The sequence below is a fragment of the Ovis aries genome, chromosome 1 (assembly GCF_016772045.2).
Source record: "Ovis aries strain OAR_USU_Benz2616 breed Rambouillet chromosome 1, ARS-UI_Ramb_v3.0, whole genome shotgun sequence".
Lineage (NCBI taxonomy): Eukaryota > Metazoa > Chordata > Mammalia > Artiodactyla > Bovidae > Ovis > Ovis aries.
The window spans coordinates 190,264,328-190,281,553 of NC_056054.1; the positions used below are offsets into that span (position 1 = coordinate 190,264,328).

Consider the following 17,226-nt stretch of genomic DNA (forward strand, 5'->3'; position numbering starts at 1 on the left):
CCTTCTGGTGATGCTGTAAGTTTTTATGAGGTCTATAAATATCTACCTGCATTTCTTTTTCCTGGCATCTCTCTTGTATCTAACCTGAAGTTCATGTTTGTTTTGTCAGGTGGCTTCAGGCCAACACCTTCCAGTTATGAGGGTTTAAAAGTTGTCCTGGCTGATCAATATCAAGGCAGGAGGACTCTGGCTTATATAATCTCTATATCATGCCCCTTACCTTTCATTGCTTCCTAAACAATTGGAAAATGAGTGTGCCCTGCTGGAGTCATTTAAGTCTAAGGGTCTAAAAATATTTTCTAGATTATTACTTACTGGCAAATCAAGTCCTGAGGTCAAGGCTCAACATGGCCACGTCAGAGGTATAGGCAGGACAAGCACTCAGGCTAGCATGTGGGTGGACAGCACCTAAGGAGTTCACAGGGGAGAGTGGGTGCGGACATGCTGTGATGTTTACAGTCTGGCTGAGCTGGTTCAGAACGTGAACAGGGTCAGTTAGCAGATTCTGCCAAGGTCTCATGGGGGATTAAATGATGGGACAGAAAGCAGTGTGCTGCTCATTCCATTTAGAGATGTTTGGTGGGCTGCAACCCTGATCTAATCTGCCAAAAGGTCACCTTCATGTCCCAAGCTGCTATTACTGGCATCTCCTAATGCCAAGGTTACTGTCACAAAGCATCTGAAAGGCTCATCCATCCCTGTCATGAAAGGCCCTCAATAAGTAATTAATGAACGAACAATCAGCCAAGCTGCCACACTCAGTGGCCGTGTAAATATGAGGCCCACATCTCATCATCTTCAAGCTCCAACGTCTCTCCATCACAGAGCACAGATATGCTTACTTTACCTTCTCCTCTGAACTCTGAAGAGTGGGCACCCGGCAGTGGGAGGCATTCAGGAGGAAATTTTCTGTGTCCGAAGACTGGTTACCAATTCTCTCCAACACACAGAAAGAACAGCAACAAAAGCAGGTGTTATGCCTGAAGTAGGCTTCTCATCCTTTAGGTCAATCCATCTGCCCATCCATCCATCATCAAGAGCATATTTCCTCACCCACAGCACTGAGCACACAGAAATGACTCAGCCCCTGCTCTACTGCGGTGGAGTTCATGGTGTAGTTCCATCGTTTAAATGATGCCCTCGTGAAAATGAACCTGTTGTACTCTGAGGTGGTGTGTTTGTTATCACCAGAAAAACACAGTGAAAATGATATTGATTTTATTGCATTATTTTACTGACTAGAACGCCAGACTTAATAGTGGGTATAAGTATAAAAATAATCAAATTCTTACAAATAATATTTTGCTGCTACAGTACTGAATAATTAGTGAAGGTTGCAATTATAATACAACTTTAAATAACATTCTTATAATGGGTTTAACACAATCAACCAGGGGCTAAGGTTTAAAGGTCTGCAAAGAGAAATTTGGGACAATGTGAAGACTCAAAAAGTTAGTTTTCCAGCTACAGGCTTCATTTAACCAAAAACCCAACAACACAAACATTAACAAAACTCACAGCAACCCCTGATGAGAGGCCTTTTAAGAAACAGGCAAAATAATATAGAAACCTGGGTTAGTTTCCCAGGTAGACTGGTTCCATCCCATCCCTGTCTAGTCCCATCCTTCCTACCCAAAAACTCTGCACCTGAAATGCACTATTATGTATCCAAGAGAGAAAAAAGAAAAGATAAAGCCAGAACCTAACATACAATTTCTTTTAAATGTGCTCTTTACAACGCCTAGAATTCAGAGCCAGTATAAGATATGTCTCTTTTTAGACCTCAATTGTCCCCTTGAGTTGCACAGGGTTTTCTGTGAGCACTTTAAATCAAATAGGATGGATTATAACATGCTTGAAAAGATACTTTAGCACAACAAATTAACTGACATTTAATACTTTGATCTTTCTAGTAGTTTAAGCAATTCCCTTCTCTGGGGATTCAAGAAAAGAAAAAGAATACATACTCAACAGCTAACTCTACAAAACTGTATCTGTTTCCAAGAATGCACACGAGAACCTCTGAATGATGCTTTGTCAAGAAGGAAGGAATGGAATGTCCCTTCTAATCCCCACAAAAGTTTCACACAGAAAAGAATCTCTCTGATATTCAGGGTGGTGTTCAGTAAGATACAAAATACTGAGATACTGAACTTTGCATTCTTCCTCTCTCTAAAGAAGTGCTCTAGTTTTGAAATCAGTGTATCTTAGAACCATGGGTCAAAACCCTAATTTGGGGTGTATTTCACTTCACCTTTTTTCCTTCAACTAAACTAAGCCAGGAACAGTTGGCCTGAACACCACTCTCGCTTCTACCAGCAGCATTCACAGTTACAGCAACCGGATGCCCCGACAGCGGGCAGGATGGCTTAATGGAGGCTCCAAAAAGTCACATGCGAGGACTGACCCTGGTGTGTCTACTCTGGGAACTTTCATATCTGAAAGAACATCACCCTTCAAAGACATTTTCATGGGCAGCCGTCCCATCTTAACTTTGCAAAGACGCTGCCCTCTCATTTGGGCCAACATTAAGAATGACCTCTTCAAGAACTTAACAGTTACATCTTAGTTCTTGACCTCAAATGCTGATAAATCAGCTTGATTACATTCTCCACTCAGCAATTTTGGCTCTAAATGACTTAGCTACTTCTGAAAACAAACTTTTGTCAAAGGAGGAAGATTTGTCAGCATCTAAGACATTCAACTGAATACGTTCCAGACTCTGATAATATTCACAAAAACATGCTTCCAATATGTGGGAAACACAGCCTCACCACAGGAACAGGGCAAGGCAGCACTCAGAAGGATGACTAAGTCTGGCCGCATCTGTCAAAAACCCAGGTCATCACCATACACTTCCTTCATCCAAAGCCACGTACCAATATGCTCCTTGCTAATAAGCATGAGCCAGCCACTATTAACAATGACCACAAGCATCCAAGCAATACATGTAAGGACCTGAAAGGACTTTTCAACATTTTGTTTTTGCACTTTATGACATTAGTTTAGCTACTGCTTAACAATATTAAACACAACGTTTAAGCCCATTCTCTCAAGCTCTCTTTGATACTGTATGGTGAGGCATCTGCCAGAGAGATGAGGCAAGAGGTACAGTGGGAAGAGGGAGCCAGGCAGAGGGTATGGGCCCTGGCTCCCTAAGCCAAGGTACTGATCCCCTCTGAAGGTTCCCATGTCCGAGAAATGGGCCCTCTTGTGCCCACCTCACAAGGGTGTGGTGAAGCCAAGTATTCTGCACAGAGCCTGGCTCTGGTGGGAACACGTGAGATGCTCATTGGGACTATTCAGGCTTTCTAAAATGTCTTTAGCAAGGCTGGGTCATGGCACAAAAAATAAAAGACACCAGATTTCAGACCCTCTGGATCTTCAGCAGACTCCACAGATGATGGTTGGCCCCAGAGAGCACTGCCCTGCTCTGAGAGTCACCACCCTCTGGCACGCCGCATGACATGGGGGTTCCATGCAGCCCCACACTTTGCCGAGGTCTGAGCATCTTATGGGCAGCTTCCTCAAGTGGGGCCCCACACAGGACCACGGTGTCTCTGAGAGCAGGAATCACTCCAGGTGCGTTGACCAACCTGAACCTGTGCCTGGGCTTCTGGTCACGAGGGGTGCATCCAGCCTGTCCCCAGTCCCAGGGCCGTGGCCCCACCAGCTGCTTCTCAACTCAGGGAGGACCTTTCTCAAAGTATTTTAACCCCAAGCAGGAATGAAGCTGGCCTCTCCCTTCCTCACGCAGGCGGGCAGCCAGCACTGGCACCCTAAGCCCCCACCCCTGCGAGCCGCCTAGGAACTGCATATGTGATATGACCTCAGCCTTGCAGGGTGCCTCCCTTTTTCACAGTAAGAGAAAAAACAACACTCTCAATCCACTTCACATGCACAAAACCCACTCCCAGGAAATCCTCTTTGAAACTCACAGCACACTCTGTTCTGGATGTTGGGATTCTGCTTCAGAACACTCTGGGGACAGAATGCTTCATTCGGTGAAGAGTATAGCTTCTGGACCCAGGCACAGGAGATGACCTGCCAGCTGTGATGTCAGCTGCAGGTGGCGGGCTTGTATGCCTGGGGACGGCCCCCACTGCGGCCCTGGGTCCCGGGGACCAGCAAGGCTCTGCAGCAGAAGCCCGGAAGCAGCAGCCTCGTCGTGGCCCGGCTTGCTGGCTCAGGTGAGCTGAGGCTAGGAGCTCGAGCTCTCCAGTTAAATGAGAGCCCACGAGGCACAGAAAGGCATGTCTGGTTGCACGGATAGAGGCAAGACCTAAGATCCCTAACAGGTGATGCTATGTTAAGTTCGCACCCACTGACAAAAAGCAGGGTTCTTTCCATGTGTCTCACGAGATGAATGGTCACACCTGAAGAGTAACCTGGCTGCGGTGGGGTGACGGTGACTTGAGCAAACCACGGGACTCAGGAATTTGCACTCAAAACCGTTAGGACAAGGATCACACTAGGATCAGATTCCTTCTGAAGAGATTAGAGAACCCTGAAGGAACAACCATGCCTGGGCTAGAACGGCCTCCAAAGGCTGCACCGTTTCCAGAAGTGTGGGTGTCAGTGCACTCCAAGCTTTAGGATGGGAACAGTTATTCTACTTCTGTGTTCACTTCATCCCGAACCAGGATGTTCAAAAGAAGATGACAAAGATCATGGGGCCACAGCAGCAGGTAAAGGCGCAGCATTGGATATGCACCCCTGGCAGGACCCACGCCACAGCCTCATACAAATGCGTGGAGCTCCTCCCCCCAGGCAGATGCTCCATTCCCTAAACAGCCAGCAGTCTTAGTTCTCCGATGCTAACTTGAATTACACCCCTGTTTCAGGAGGGAACTCCGTAGTAGTTGAAAGAGTTACAAATTACTGTTTGAGAGAAAATAAGTTATTTCTTCAATGAATAAATAGCTTTGAGTGGTTGGCTGAACCAACCAACCAACACTGAGTTTGTGGACGAGATCAGGGCTTCTAGCAAAGATGCCGCACTGGTGGGTAAGCAGACGCGTGTGTGGATCCAGCCCAGCTCCCCTTTCTTCCTTGGGAACCGCATACCTGGCTTCCCAAAGCACTGGCATCTCAGAAAATGAACACACCTGTTCAGCCCATTTCCTGAACCACATTCAGCTGCTTTTCCATTAGTGGTGAAGTACCTACCAGCTTGGACCCAACCTGCATTCAGACTTCTGCTCCACACACAGCGGCCTTGGCCTCAAGGGTAGAGGTCTGAGCCCACACCCCGTGCAGTGCCCCCAGGGCCAGCACCTTCCCCCAGGGTCCTTGCCCAGTGCCCATAGGGCTCACCGTGGGGCGGCTGGATGCCTCGAACTAGATTCAAATGGAACTTGTTTTGCTCTGATTCAGACACGAATGGTGACATGAGAAGTAACCGCAAAGGAATAATCCTAGATAAATGTGTCCCTTTGACCGAAGAAAACAAACTGGAGCTGTGTGCTCTGCCTCACAAGTTTCAGTTCCTCCATCTAGGGGTTTGTTTGGAAAACGTTGCACAAGAAGACTTAGGAGCGTGTGAAAACGCTGCACGTTAACCCGCAGCAACTCCAAACACTAGTGGCATGCCCTTCAGCGTCTACTGCTCAGCACGCAGCTACTGGGCAGGGGGACAACGAAAGAGCATTCCACTGTAAATGAGTCACCGAATGGAGTCCCATGAAGCGTCTGAGGGGAAGAGGCCTTCTTTCTAGAGCAGTCTTGGAAAGAATCCGAAAGGAGGCCTCCCTCCCTCCTTCTGCATTTACTAAAGTGCAAACTGAGGAAAACCTGGGTTCCCGCACGGATGCCTAGTGATCAGCCCTAACTAACAGCCACTCCAGAGCTGTGGCCATGCTGTGGTCACGCGGGGACTTGACTGGATTGGCCCGTGTTCACATTCACAGTAGCAATGAGGGTGCCGGGTGAGCAGCCTGCAGTTCCACCTCCAGGGGCTCCAGCTGTCCCCTCCACTGTGCTCACGTCCCCCCATGCCCATCCCCTTTCTGCTGGCTGCTCAGGGATGGCCCCACTAGTCCTGGGAGCGGCCCCTGGGCGGTGCTCCCCTGGTGCAGTCAGAGCAAGGGGCCCCTCTTTCTTCCGCATTTAGAAGTAGTCTCTCCTCCTGCTCTCGTCACTGATGAAAGAGGGGTTATACTGTCCGGGGAAGATGCAAGAGTGCCGTGACCCTGGGAGTCCAGTGTAGGCCGGGTAGAGTCCATTTCGTTCAAGTTCAGGATTCCTCACACTTGAGGGCTGGTGGCCAAAGAGGAAAGAAGAAAAGTCAATTTAATCTTAGGTTTAAATCTAATAGATAACAAAAAAAGAAACAACGAATGCTACATTTTGATGAATTTAAAATGGAGGCAGCTATACTTAGCATGAGAAACTCTGGGCAGGAAGAAGCAGAAGCTGGAATCAAGATTGCCGGGAGAAATATCAATAACTTCAGATATGCAGATGACACCACCCTTATGGCAGAAAGTGAAGAGGAACTAAAAAGCCTCGTGAAGAAAGTGAAAGAGGAGAGTGAAAAATTTGGCTTAAAGCTCAACATTCAGAACACTAAGATCATGGCATCTGGTCCCATCACTTCACGGGAAATAGATGGCAAAACAATGGAAACAGTGTCAGACTTTATTTTTTGGGCTCCAGAATCACTGCAGATGGTGATTGCAGCCATGAAATTAAAAAATGCTTACTCCTTGAAAGGAAAGTTATGACCAACCTAGATAGCATATTCAAAAGCAGAGACATTACTTTGCCAACAAAGATCCGTCTAGTCAAGGATATGGTTTTTCCGGTGGTCATATATAGATGTGAGAGTTGGACTGTGAAGAAAGCTGAGCACCAAAGATTTGATGCTTTTGAACTGTGGTGTTGGAGAAGACTCTTGAGAGTCCCTTGGACTGCAAAGAGATCCAACCAGTCCACCCTAAAGGAGATCAGGCCTGGGTGTTCTTTGGAAGGACTGATGCTGAAGCTGAAACTCCAGTACTTTGGTTATGAAGAGCTGAATCACTGGAAAAGACTCTGATGCTGGGAGGGATTGGGGGCAGGAGGAGAAGGGGACGACAGAGGATGAGATGGCTGGATGGCATCACCGACTCGACGGACATGAGTTTGAGTGAACTCCAGGAGTTGGTAATGGACAGGGAGGCCTGGCATGCTGTGATTCATGGGGTCACAAAGAATCGGACACGACTGAGCAACTGAACTGAACTGAATTGATACTTAGCAGAGCAAGGTCTCACCTACAAGTCAGGACCTCCCAGATCGTCCCTTTATGGAACCTGGGACCCTTTGTCCATATTTTAAGGGCAGAGTTTTAGAAACATTATACAATCAAGAGCAGCCCAGCAACCCAGACCTGGGTTAATTATTCTCTTGATTATTATCAAAAGTAATGATTATCTGATTGCTATTTTGATTTTCAAAAAGGTGTCTCTCTCTGGAGCACAAAGGCTTTACTTTTTTTCTTTATTTATTTATGGCTGTACTGGGGTCTTCGTTGCTGTGCAGGCTTCTCATTACAGCAGCTTATCTTATTGAAGAGCACAGGCTCTGGGGCACTTGGGCTTCAGGAGTTGCAACTCCCAGACTCTAGAGCACAACAGGCTGAAGAGTTGCGGCCTGCAGGCTTAGCTGTTTCTCAGCTTGTGGGGTGCTCCCTGGTCAGGGACTGAACCCAAGTCTCCTGCACTGGCAGGTGGACTCTTTACCGCTGGGCCACCAGAAAAGCCCCAGCACAATGGCTTTAGACCCTCTATGGTATTTAGCGGTGCACTACCATCCCAGCTGAGATAGGGGCCTGGCCTTTGCAAGGTTGTCTGGCCACCCATCGGAGGGAGTTAGGACCCCAAAGCAGGAGGCGAGCTGATTCTCAGGTGTCTCTCTGATCAAATCCCACCTTAGTGGGTCATGAGTACCTACCTAATGCAAAAGGAGTCCCTAAACTTAGACTCTGCCTCTACAGACTGCTCAGCCTACTGTCTGAATTGAAGACGGGGCTCATTTAAGTTCATGACTGCATCTCTGTAAGACAACTCTTTAGCTAATGGCCTGGGAACACGCAGCAAAGGTGGGTGTTGTGATGCTGCAGGCCTGCTAGCTGCTCTGTCCTGGCGCTGCTCTGAGGAGCCTCTAGAGAAGGGTGTGAGGGTGCGGGCACCCCAGGAGAGATACTTGCTTAGTTTCAGCTGCAGTTATCAGAGGAGAAGAACTTGCCTGAAAAACCAAGGGGAAAGCAAAGCCCTTACGTGGAAATAGGGCTTCCCTGGTGACTCAGGTGGTAAAGAATTTGCCCACAATGCAGGAGACCCAGGGTTCAATCCCTGGGTCTGGAAGATCCCCTAGAGAAGGAAAATGGCAACCCACTCTGATATTCTCGCCTGGGCAATTCCATGGACAGAGGAGGCTGCTGGGATACAGTCCATGGGGTCACAAAGAGTCGGACACAACTGAGTGACTAACACTATGTGGAGATACCAACAGGAACATTTGAACTAGATCGAGCTTCGTATCTACAGTCATCTTTCCCCTTATTTCTTCTTGTTTCTCTTCTACGCCAGGTTCAAATTTTTCAGTCTGTTGAAACTACAGCTTCCATAGCATGAATCGCCTCTCCCATCCAAAGTCTAAACCCACAGGTTAATCTCTAATAGCAACCAGAGGGGCTGTGCTTTTAACAGGATTGCCTAAAGCGATTAAGTCCTCACAGGCAAGGTTTCATTGCTGTACCTCTAACGGCTTTGCACGGCTTTGATCACCTGATGGCTGTTTATTTTCCAGTTCAGGTATCCCTGCCTGTGTTTGCTTTATGGCTGATGCAGTGTAACACAAAAGAACTGAGCAGGCATGGGAACATGATATGGGTTATTCAATGTGGGACACAAGAAGCAAGGGTTCAAGGTGGTCTCTCATCTTTCCAAACGACCCAGTGCAGGGCCAGACATAGCAAATTATTAAAAAACTATTGAATCTTCTAAATCTTTTGACAAGTGCTGGTTGAGGATGACAGTGAATTATTCTCTTTACACTTTTTCCTAGTCCCTCAGTTTCAACTACTGAACCGCATGACATAAAGCATGGCAGACAAGAGACAAAAATGAAAGGGTCAAAGACTAAATACCATTAAGTTCTTTCTCTATCTTTTAACTTCCAGTCCTGTAACTTAAAATCAAGTTCAGTGACAAGAAGTTTATTGGTACAACCTCATAAAGTACATACTGTGTTCTGTAGAAGTACTTGTCATATCTCAATGTCGAAACTAATAAATACTGTGCAGAGAGATAGTAAGTAAATTGAATATTAAATTGTATGAGTCAAAGGTATAGGCCACCATTCTCTCTTACCCTTAATAAGCTAGAGTCTTTTTACTACAAGAAAACAGAATCCCTTGGGAGTTCCCTGGCGGCCTGCTGGTTAGGACTCAGTGCTTTCACTACCAAGGCTCACATTTAATCCCTGGCCAAGAAACTAAGATTCTGCAAGTTGGAAACTAAGATCCTGCAAGTTGTGCATAGTGACCAAAAAACCAAACCAAAACAAACAGAAAAATCCCCAAACAGAAAAACAGAATCCCTTTAATTCTCCAAGGAAGTTGGAGCTGGGAGGTCACTTGGGCATGGGAATACACACCGAGTAATACACGTCCGTCATCTGGAGGAGGTTTTTGGTACTTCCATTCTCATGCATTTCAATAGCTTCTCGGCCCCATTCTTGTGAGCGAGGGTTCTTGGGGTACTCAGCATATGGGGACATCTGGAAATCCCCACTTTTGAAGATAAGTTTGCTTATGTCATTTTTATTCTTTCTGCATGGTTAAAAAAAAATGGAAAAAAGTTCTGTGAGGAAATGATATTTGTGAAAATACCATTTAGCTTTTCAACAAGGAAAAATAGACCTAAAGATACCACTATATTCTTTTTGTAATTGCCCACTGAGAAATGTTGTTATTGTTGTTATTATTTTTAGTATTTACCTATAAAAATGCAACTGGATGTAAACAAAATACGCAAAAAGCTTCCAACCCAAATGGTCAGGTTACTGGGGGGAGAGAGGACAAAGACAGCTGCAGTGGAGCAGATTTAGACTCTACTGGGGCCAGAGATCACTGCACTGTGGGGGTGGCCAGGGAAACAGGCATAAACTCACAAGGTGTTGGAGCTGGAAGGGCTTGATGGTTCTTTAGTCCAGGGGTTCCCAACCTGCTCCAGGAGCTCTGGGGGTGGGGCTTTGTGAAGGATATGACTTATCTTGGGGTAACAGTTTGCCTCTAGCAAAGCTGGGACTAGAATTCAGGCCTCCCAACTCCTCGGCCAGTGCTCTTCCACCTCATGAAGCTGTCAGGGGAAACAATGACAGAAACCGCCACCTGGCCAGGCAAAATAGTAGCCATTTGCTTGAGCTACCTTACAGCAGGAGGTCCTGGTAAGGAACTCAGAACTAATGAGCTACCCAACCGGAAGAACTTGGGAGAGGCCAAAAGGAGAGAGGAGACCCCAGTCCGTATGTCCTACCGACCTCCCAGAATCCTCCTTGCTGGAGTCCATCTTGGTTGAGTAATGTGTGTACCACCAGGAAGGACACTGAGTCAGAATGATTGGCCAGAGACAACCCAGAAACTAACCCTCTCACCATAAAACCTGAGACTGCGAGCCACGTGGTAAAGCAGTTCTCCTGGGCTCCCTTACCCTGCCCTTCTCTGCCCGAGCACCCCTTGCTTTATCAGCACGTGTCTCCTCAGACAATTCATTTGCACATGTTAGCAAGAGCCCACTCTCAGGCCCTGGAAGGGGTCTCCCTTCCTACAATACAGCTACTTCACAAACCATGAAAATAGTATGTTTTGTTGGCAGAAATGCCCACCCATGTATATACCCATATAAATCCTCATGTCAGCGGGGCAGGGAAACCCTAGCACAAGTTCCTTACCATTGAGAGTCCTCTGACTGCAAACTGTTGGAGGATGTACTATTCACCTTCTGTAACGGGCCTCAGATCAGACAGTAAGATAACCTGATAAGTTTCCTCCCTCCACCTCAGTTTGCTGTAAATGAACTTTCTAGGGAAGACACCACATCATTCAGAATCTTAAAATGTCCAGCATGGGCCTTAGGTGCTGTCTCTTTTTACAAGCTGAGAACAGATCTGCCTTTGTGCTGCTCCCTGTGGGGTGGAGCATCCGGTCTCAAACAATGCCTCAGTGATTCACAACAACCTTCTCCCAGGGACCAACCGTCACAAACTCTCTTTCCCCAGATGGCTGTATTACCTGACAGGGCACTTAGTAGATAGGCGGCTTCTGTGCCCTGCAGAACTCAAGGTCTGTCTCTCTAGCTCCTAGTCTCATACCCAGAACTTTATTTCTGCTTGTGCGGTTTCTCTTGGACGCTCTGATGGCAACTTTGTAAACGACAGGTCAAGACTGAAGCCTGCATCCCTGGATGGGAGCAGTGGGCCCTCTGCAGCCTTCCTAGAGACAAAGATTATCTTAAAATGCCCTTCGGGTCAATGGTCAAAAAGATAATTTGCTACTTTTGTAGGTCCCCTCCATCAGCCATGTCAGGGTAATTCCTGCCATTTATTACCATCTAAACCAAAGATCTGAGTTTTCCTTTAACTGAATAACCACAGAGAAAGGAACTGACTCCTTTTTCTTCCTTTTCTATTCAAAGCCCAGTCCCACTGCTATCCAGGAAGCCTAGAGCCAAGCTTACTACTGTCTGCTTATCTACATGCCTGCCACTTCTCCATTGCCAAATATTCAGGCAACCCCTTTCATCTTCGTTTGCTTCTTAATTTTCCCATTTACAGTGTAAAAGTCAATGGCTGTTGGTATACTCAGGGTTATGCAGCCATCGGCTGTGCAATTTTAGAACAATTTCATCACCCCAGAAATAAACCCCACACTCTTAAGCCATTCCTCCCCAATTCTTCCCTTGCCCATCCAGCCCTGGGCAACTGCCAGTCTACTTGGTCTCCCTTTGATTTGCCTATTCTGGACATTCAAATGAATGGAATCATACAGGTGTGGTCTTTCGTGACTGGCTTAATGCACATAGCATACTGTTTTCAAGGTTTATCCATGTTATAGTGTGATGCAGTGTTTCATTCCTTTTTATGGCAAATAACACCCCAATGTATGGATATATCATGTTTTGTTTATCTATCCATCAGCTGATAGATACTGGGTTACTTTTACCTTTTGGCTATCATGAACAACTCTACTATGAAAACTTATGTGCGTGTTTCTGTGTGAATACCTGTTTCTATTTCTTTTGATACAAGAGTGGAAATGCTGGGTCAAACGACAACTCTGCTTGACGTTCTGAGGAACTGCGACTTTTTCAAAGTGGCTACACCACTCTACGTTTTCACCAGCAGTGTATGAGTGTTCTACTGTCCCCACATTCTCACCAACACTTGTTATTTTCTGGTTTCTGTTTGTTTTAGTAACCATCTTAATGTTTGTGAAGTGGTATTTGATGCCGTCAGTTTTGACTGCATTTCCCTGCTAAAGACATTGAGCATGCTTCCATAGGTTTATCGGGTATTTGCATATCTTCTTTACAGAAATGACAATTCAAGTTCTCTGCCCAGTTTCAACTGAGTTGCCTTTGATAGGGACAGAGCAAAGGAACAAAATAGGTGATTAAATAGTTAATCCCACTAAGGGATCATAAGTAAAGAAAAAAGTATGGGAGACCCCCTATAAGTTAATGGTCACTCTAGAAAGCAGGTTTCCTTAACCACCACCAAAGCAACCACCTTGCTTTGAAACAAAACCACGCCACACAAGCCCAAGACAAGCCCCTAAACAATAAAACAATGGTAAGACAAGACCCACATTCTGCCCAGTAAGGTCAGTAAGTTAATGATTCCCAAGACGTGTTCCCCTGTGCACACTAAAAACAAAAATACAGGGAAAAGAAAACATTATGCTCAAACCTGAGACGGTTTACCGTCTTTAGCAGAGGTCACCACCCTTCTGCTAATTTAAACAGTGCCATGATAGTCCTGGCTTGATCAAGCAGGAATAAGAAAACTCCCCACATGACAGGGAGAAGGAGCTGACGATGGAAGCTTGACATCTGCTCAACAATGGCTGTCTCCCCTGCCCATTCTTCCTTTGATTATAGAACTATGGCCCACTACGTTCTTAGTACAGCACCCTCCTGCCCACCTGCTTGTAAACCTTAAAAGCATCTTATTCTCATAAAGGACTTTTCATCCGTCACTTCGCTGAATTCTTTCTGCACCAAGACAGAAGAATCTACATGCTACCAAGTCCCAAAATGTGTTCTGTGGTTTCACCTTTTTATTACCCACTTGTAAGGATTCCTTATATATTCTAGATACAAGTCTTCTATTAGGCATATGATTTGCAAATACTTCCTCCCCTTCTGTATGTTGTCTTTTTTCACTTTCTTAATAGTGTTCTTTGAAGCGAAGAAGTTTTCATTTTAATGAAGTCCAATCCCTTTTCTCCTGTTGCTTGTGCTTTTGAATACTCTTTTTTTTTTTTAGTGAAAATCCCATTTGCTGTCCTTTTCTTTCCCCAGTGGCAATATCTATCATGAGTTTCCCTTTTCCCTTTTTTTAATGGTTCAGTCACACAATAGGATTTAATACTGTAAGCCACCCCACATCTTTTAAAAGGGTAAAAAATTGACCCTGGCTTAGCACAGGCAAACAGAATTAGATTGTGGACCCTTGGCACTCACCTGCAACAGGTAACAATCAGTGCGATGCCCAGGATGAGTAGAAGCCCACCTCCTGCAGCCGCGATCACCACAGTGATAAGCTGATAGGCTAAACAGGTTTAAAAAGGAGAAAAGTGGATTGGGAGCAGACAAAGAACGAACAAAGAAATGCCCCCAAATGGTCCCGTTCCCCAGCCCACGGCTTCCCCATGCCTCAGCTGGTGACCACTTTTCATTTTCTGGGCCCCCAGCAAAAGCTACTTGGGCCAGTTCTGCATTTTCTCCATCAAAGAGGGAGGAGAATGAGCCAACCCAAAATATGTCTCTTTGGTATATTATTTTGAGCTGATATTTTTGAGAAACTGCAGCATCGGAGAAGGTCTAAAAACTGAGTATTATTAATAGTTACCCTTTTGTAAGGGAAATGTACATTAGAAAGAGACTTGTACCAGGAAGAAAGCTAGTATCAGAGAGAACTTTTTCACCTGACTTCTCTGCTTGGCACACAACCTTTGTTTCCCAAACATTTCCTCTTCTCACTTTCCTATAAACTGCACTTTCCCCTTTGAAACCCTAGACACCTGGCCTTTTCTTCAGCTCAGGAGGGTATGTGAGCCTCAATCATCTGGCTGCCTTTTGAGTCTCACATCTTTGTGGGGTCCCCGTGTGTATTCACAGAATTAAAATAGTTTTTTCTCCTGTTACTCTGGCTTTTAATGGGGGTAGGGATGGCTCAGCCAAGAATCTAGAAGGGTAGAGGGAAAATGACTTTTCCTCCCCCAAACTATTTTGAGAAGAGTTCCCCATTCTTAGCCCCTCCTAGAACAGGGGCTCCCAGATTCTACCTGAAGACCAGCCTAATGGCACTGTTACCAATTCATGGTCAGATGAGAAAAATAAGAGATGCATGCATGCATTTTTCAAAACCTAAACTTGGTTGTTTTTCTTAGTTTTAATACTTTCTAAAATTTGGTCCTTCTTACTTTTTTCCCTCACTTAATATAGATGCATTTTTAAATGTGTAAATTATGCCTCCAGTAAAGCTGGTTTTTAAAAAGTAATTGGGAGAAAAAGATAATATTTTCTTGATTACTTCCCATTCTTTGGAGTTTTTTGAAATTTTTGAATTTATGGTGATATAAAAATTTTTAAATACAGTTTTAGGTTCTTACGTGGTAAAATAAAAAGAAGGCAACCACAATTTTATAAGCATCACTGCATAACCTTGGATAGGAATTAGACAGTCTCAACACACACATACACATTGAATTTAATTATCAGAAATTAGCAGTCATATAAACAAGCACTTATCATGTATAATAATATAAATTTTAATTAATTGATTTCATACCTGTATATTTCTGGGAAAATCATATTTTCAATATAATCTATTAAATATTCAGGTCATTTTTTGCTGTGGAAATATGATTATAATTGTGCTTTCAGGCTGTAAGGTCCAGTATGAAAAAATAAAGAGCCAATAACTGGATTTTCTATAGTAAATTAGGATGGAACCATGCTCTCTAGGTATTTAGGTAAAGTCAAAGGATAATGCATAGAGGTGACAATGGGCAGATAGTGAGAGAGGAGCAAATACAAGAGCAATACAAATACCCCCAACCATTCACCTGTCTTTTCTTGAAATAACTAGCACAGAAACCTGATTACTATGAAAAATCATCAGTATTAAGATACCCAGGAAACAAAGTCAAACCAAGAAATGAGTTAATTCTCTCCCTCACCTCCTGACACATGTGGTCAAGCTTCATTTTTTAAAAGTGAGGACAAAAGACAAACCTCATGCATGTATCAGCTTCTCTTTATCTCCACCAACACAACCTAGGCCCCCGCTTACCCTTGACCAGACAAATGTAATGTAAGCACCTCCCAACTCATCTTTCTGTGCCCAGGATTGCCCACTCAATTGAAAAACCAAACCTAAGCACACCACTTCCTTGCTTCGAAACACCTTGAGTGGCGCCCTTTGCTCCCAAGCAGAGACCCAAGTCTAGTTCCTGCTCTGCTTATCCCTCCACACCAAGTTCATGCTTTCTCACTTCCAGCAAAACAAGCACGCATTTGTCTTGGAAGTGACCCTTGCAAGTGGCTGCGATTGTGGCAGGCTCCCCTTTGAAACAAGCACCCTAAAAGCCCCCTTTGTGTCTGAAAAGAGACAAAGACAGTGGAGACCAGTGCTTCCCAAACCATCCATGGTCAAGGGCCAGTTTTTTTGGCTTGTGCTTTTGGATATTATTTTTAAATGAAGAAAATAAAGTCTCATTTGTTCCTTTGTCTTTTCCCCTGGGCACCAGCTCTCATGAATTTCTTTTTCTCCTTTTTATTTTTAAAGAGTCTACTGCAGACCAATACTAAAATACAACGAGGCTATTCACTTTACAAAGGATCCCATGCTTGGGTGTCATGTAAAGGATTCTAAGTGCTTACTTATTGTTTCTGTACCATCTTGTAACTGTCTTGTCTCCATTCACAGCCCCCTCCGCCACTTTGACTGTCTTGTCTCCATTCACAGCCCCCTCCGCCACTTTGAGGGGCGCTGTGTTATGAGGTGGTTCTATATGACTTCAGGTCCCCTTGATTGTGACAAAAAGGAAGTTGTTTTTAAGAATGAAGCTATTGGGGGAGCTCCCTAGAGGTCCAGCGGTTAGCACTCTGTGCTCTGATTGCCAGGGCCCAAGTTCAATCCCTGGTCGGGGAACTAAGACCCTGTGAGGCATGTGCACGCCAAAACAAAACAACAAAAGAAATGACTGTTTTGCTATAAAAGTGAAAACATGTTTCAGGATGTCATCACCCACATCTACGGCTGCCCACAGCTCTTAATAGCACAGCTGGGAGCTGATCAATAGGAGCCTATGAAGAAGCACCATGAGTGAGGGAACACACAGATTCTACACACTCAAGTTTGTGAGGCCTCTCTAAGAGCATCCAGTCTGGAGAAGGCTATCCTTTGCTGATCTAAACAGCTTTCTGAAGACCTTGGGACACCATTTCCTCCCACCTCACAAGGTAAAGGAGACTCTTCTACCAGCAGTGCTGGAAGTTGTGCAGCAGTTTAGCCCCATGAAGATCATCTTGCTTGTCAACACAAGTGTCTTGGTTCCCTAGAAACCTGCTCTGGAAACAAAGACCTCTGGCTTTTGTGCTGACAACTGGAGATCAGCTGAACCGTCTCTCCTGGGAACCAACTTGTTGAAAGGAAACCTCAGTTAAGTTTAGACTTTATTCCTTTCATCTGCCCTTTCCTGGAACAACAGTGTAATTAATAAATATGTCATTAGTTTGGACTGTTATTTCCTTATCAACTTACTAAGAAACATTACCCCGTATGCTATAGGCCAGTGCTTCTCCAACTTTTCCTGTCCACCTGAATCCCCAGTTCAGTTCAGTTCAGTTGCTCAGTCGTGTCCGACTCTTTGCGACCCCATGAATCGCAGCACACCAGGCCTCCCTGTCCATCACCAACTCCCGGAGTTCACTCAAACTCAAGTCCATTGAG

At 45.1% G+C, this 17,226-nt stretch overlaps 1 protein-coding gene across 3 annotated transcripts in view; it reads right to left on the reverse strand.

Moving 5' to 3' along the window:
* Positions 1-1,201: 1,201 nt before the first annotated feature.
* Positions 1,202-17,226, reverse strand: part of HEG1 (heart development protein with EGF like domains 1) — an 83,976-nt gene continuing 67,951 nt past the window's right edge. For all 3 annotated transcript variants that reach the window (XM_060404378.1, XM_060404377.1, XM_027956598.3), the window contains 3 exons: positions 13,731-13,818; positions 9,643-9,817; positions 1,202-6,258 (listed from right to left, as the gene is read on the reverse strand). In XM_060404378.1, the coding sequence (XP_060260361.1) occupies positions 6,109-6,258; positions 9,643-9,817; positions 13,731-13,818 (413 nt within the window). In that variant the 3' untranslated portion in view covers positions 1,202-6,108. The remainder of the gene's footprint in view (positions 6,259-9,642; positions 9,818-13,730; positions 13,819-17,226) is intronic.